The sequence below is a fragment of the Epinephelus moara genome, unplaced genomic scaffold (assembly GCF_006386435.1).
Source record: "Epinephelus moara isolate mb unplaced genomic scaffold, YSFRI_EMoa_1.0 scaffold4088, whole genome shotgun sequence".
Classification (NCBI taxonomy): domain Eukaryota; kingdom Metazoa; phylum Chordata; class Actinopteri; order Perciformes; family Serranidae; genus Epinephelus; species Epinephelus moara.
In genome coordinates, this window is record NW_026081857.1 from 2,273 (window position 1) to 3,901 (window position 1,629).

Here is a 1,629-nt window from a genome sequence, read left to right on the forward strand (position 1 = left end):
AAACTTGACACTGACTGCCCTCTGGTGATTTTATGAAGGAAAAGCAACATTATTTTTCATTCATATTATGACTCAATGTAGATTCCACATAACTTACAAACATTAGTGTGTCTTCATTTGTAGAAATGTAAAGTTTTTGTCGTGGTTTAATTTCAGTTATCATGTTGTGCTGTCTTTGGCCCTTTTATGAACGAGTGGTTTTTGAGTTTTTTTGTGTGTGTAATGTTTAGAATAAATTTTCCTCAGGAACACTTTTCGGGACTTTCTATATTGCAGGGACAAAGGTAATGTGTTCTTATATTTGTGATGTAAACAACATGTACAAAAAAAAGAAAAAAAATGTATAATATTTAAGATATATTCTACAAAAGTATTTCATGCTTGGGCTCTGCCAGCCTAAAATAAGTGGTGTAGGTTTTTGTACAGCTGCTCAACCAACTCCAGTCACTGTGGCTCTCGAGCACAATAATAAACAGCAGAATCTTCAGTCTTCAGACTGTTCATCTGCAGATACACCTGCTTTCTGCTGTTGTCTCTGGAGATGGTGAACTGGCCTTGAACTGACTGAGGGTAGAGCTTGCTGCTACCACTGCCACTTTCAATCCTGGCAACCCACTCCAGTCCTTTTCCAGGAGCCTGTCTGATCCAGTGCATATAGGGGCCACCAAAGTTAAATCCAGAGGCTGTACAGGTCAGTCTGTGAGATTCTCCAGGCCTTTTAATCACTGGTTCAGATTCTGTCAGAGTCTGACCATCAACACCTGTCAAGACAAAAGTATACACATGTCATGCATTTCGTTGGAAGCACAAATAAAAATATGTCAAATCAAGATCAGTAAAAAAAATCTTCACCTGCCCAGCGGATAGTTAAAAGCAGCAGTCCTGTCCTATAGTCCATCATGTTAAACTGTGTGTCCACTGTTCTCTGTCCTCCTCTCTGCAGTCAGATAAGTAGAGGTGGAAGATATCTGAGTTTTGCATTGACTCCTCCTCACAGGGAGGATGCAGCCAGATTGGACCTGATATTAAGTTTTTGTTCGATGAAAATGTAATGTCAGTGAGCCCAGTAATTGGGACAAGGTCAGGAGTTCCCCGTCTCTCACCCAATGTCACCTGGGATTAGCTCCAGCACCCCACAACCCCCAAGAATAAGTGGGTTTTGCTAATGGATGGATGGCTGCAATATTAATTTCACAGTCCCCCTAAACTGGCATGCCTAAGACTTGTCTGACATATTTCAATTAAATTTGTCTTAAATGCTCTATATTTAGATCCCCAACCCTGTTTTTTTCAGAGAAGAAATCATACTTTAGGTTTCCTTACTCCCTGTCACTATATCAGTTACCCAAATCCTCTCTCCACATCAGCTGTACTGCCCTCTCCTCACTTGAGTCATATCTCACAGACAGACAACAATTCATCAGCATTAACAACTGCATCATTACCATGGCTATTCTGTCCCAAGGTGTCCCTCAAGGCTCTGTGCTTGGTCCTCTCCTGTTCATCCTCTACATGTTTTCCCCTCTATAATACCATCTGTCTTCATGGTGTCCACTTAAACTTCACTGCTTATGATGTCACACTCTACATATGTACTATATCCACCATCACTGCAACTCTCTGCACCCT

The 1,629-nt window shown here is 41.1% G+C and overlaps 1 gene segment (V, D, J or C); it reads right to left on the reverse strand.

Moving 5' to 3' along the window:
• Positions 1-78: 78 nt before the first annotated feature.
• LOC126387407 (Ig heavy chain V region 6.96-like) lies at positions 79-1,367 on the reverse strand. The segment is given in 2 exon segments: positions 79-761; positions 853-1,367. Coding segments are annotated over 2 exon segments (366 nt in total).
• Positions 1,368-1,629: the final 262 nt, after the last annotated feature.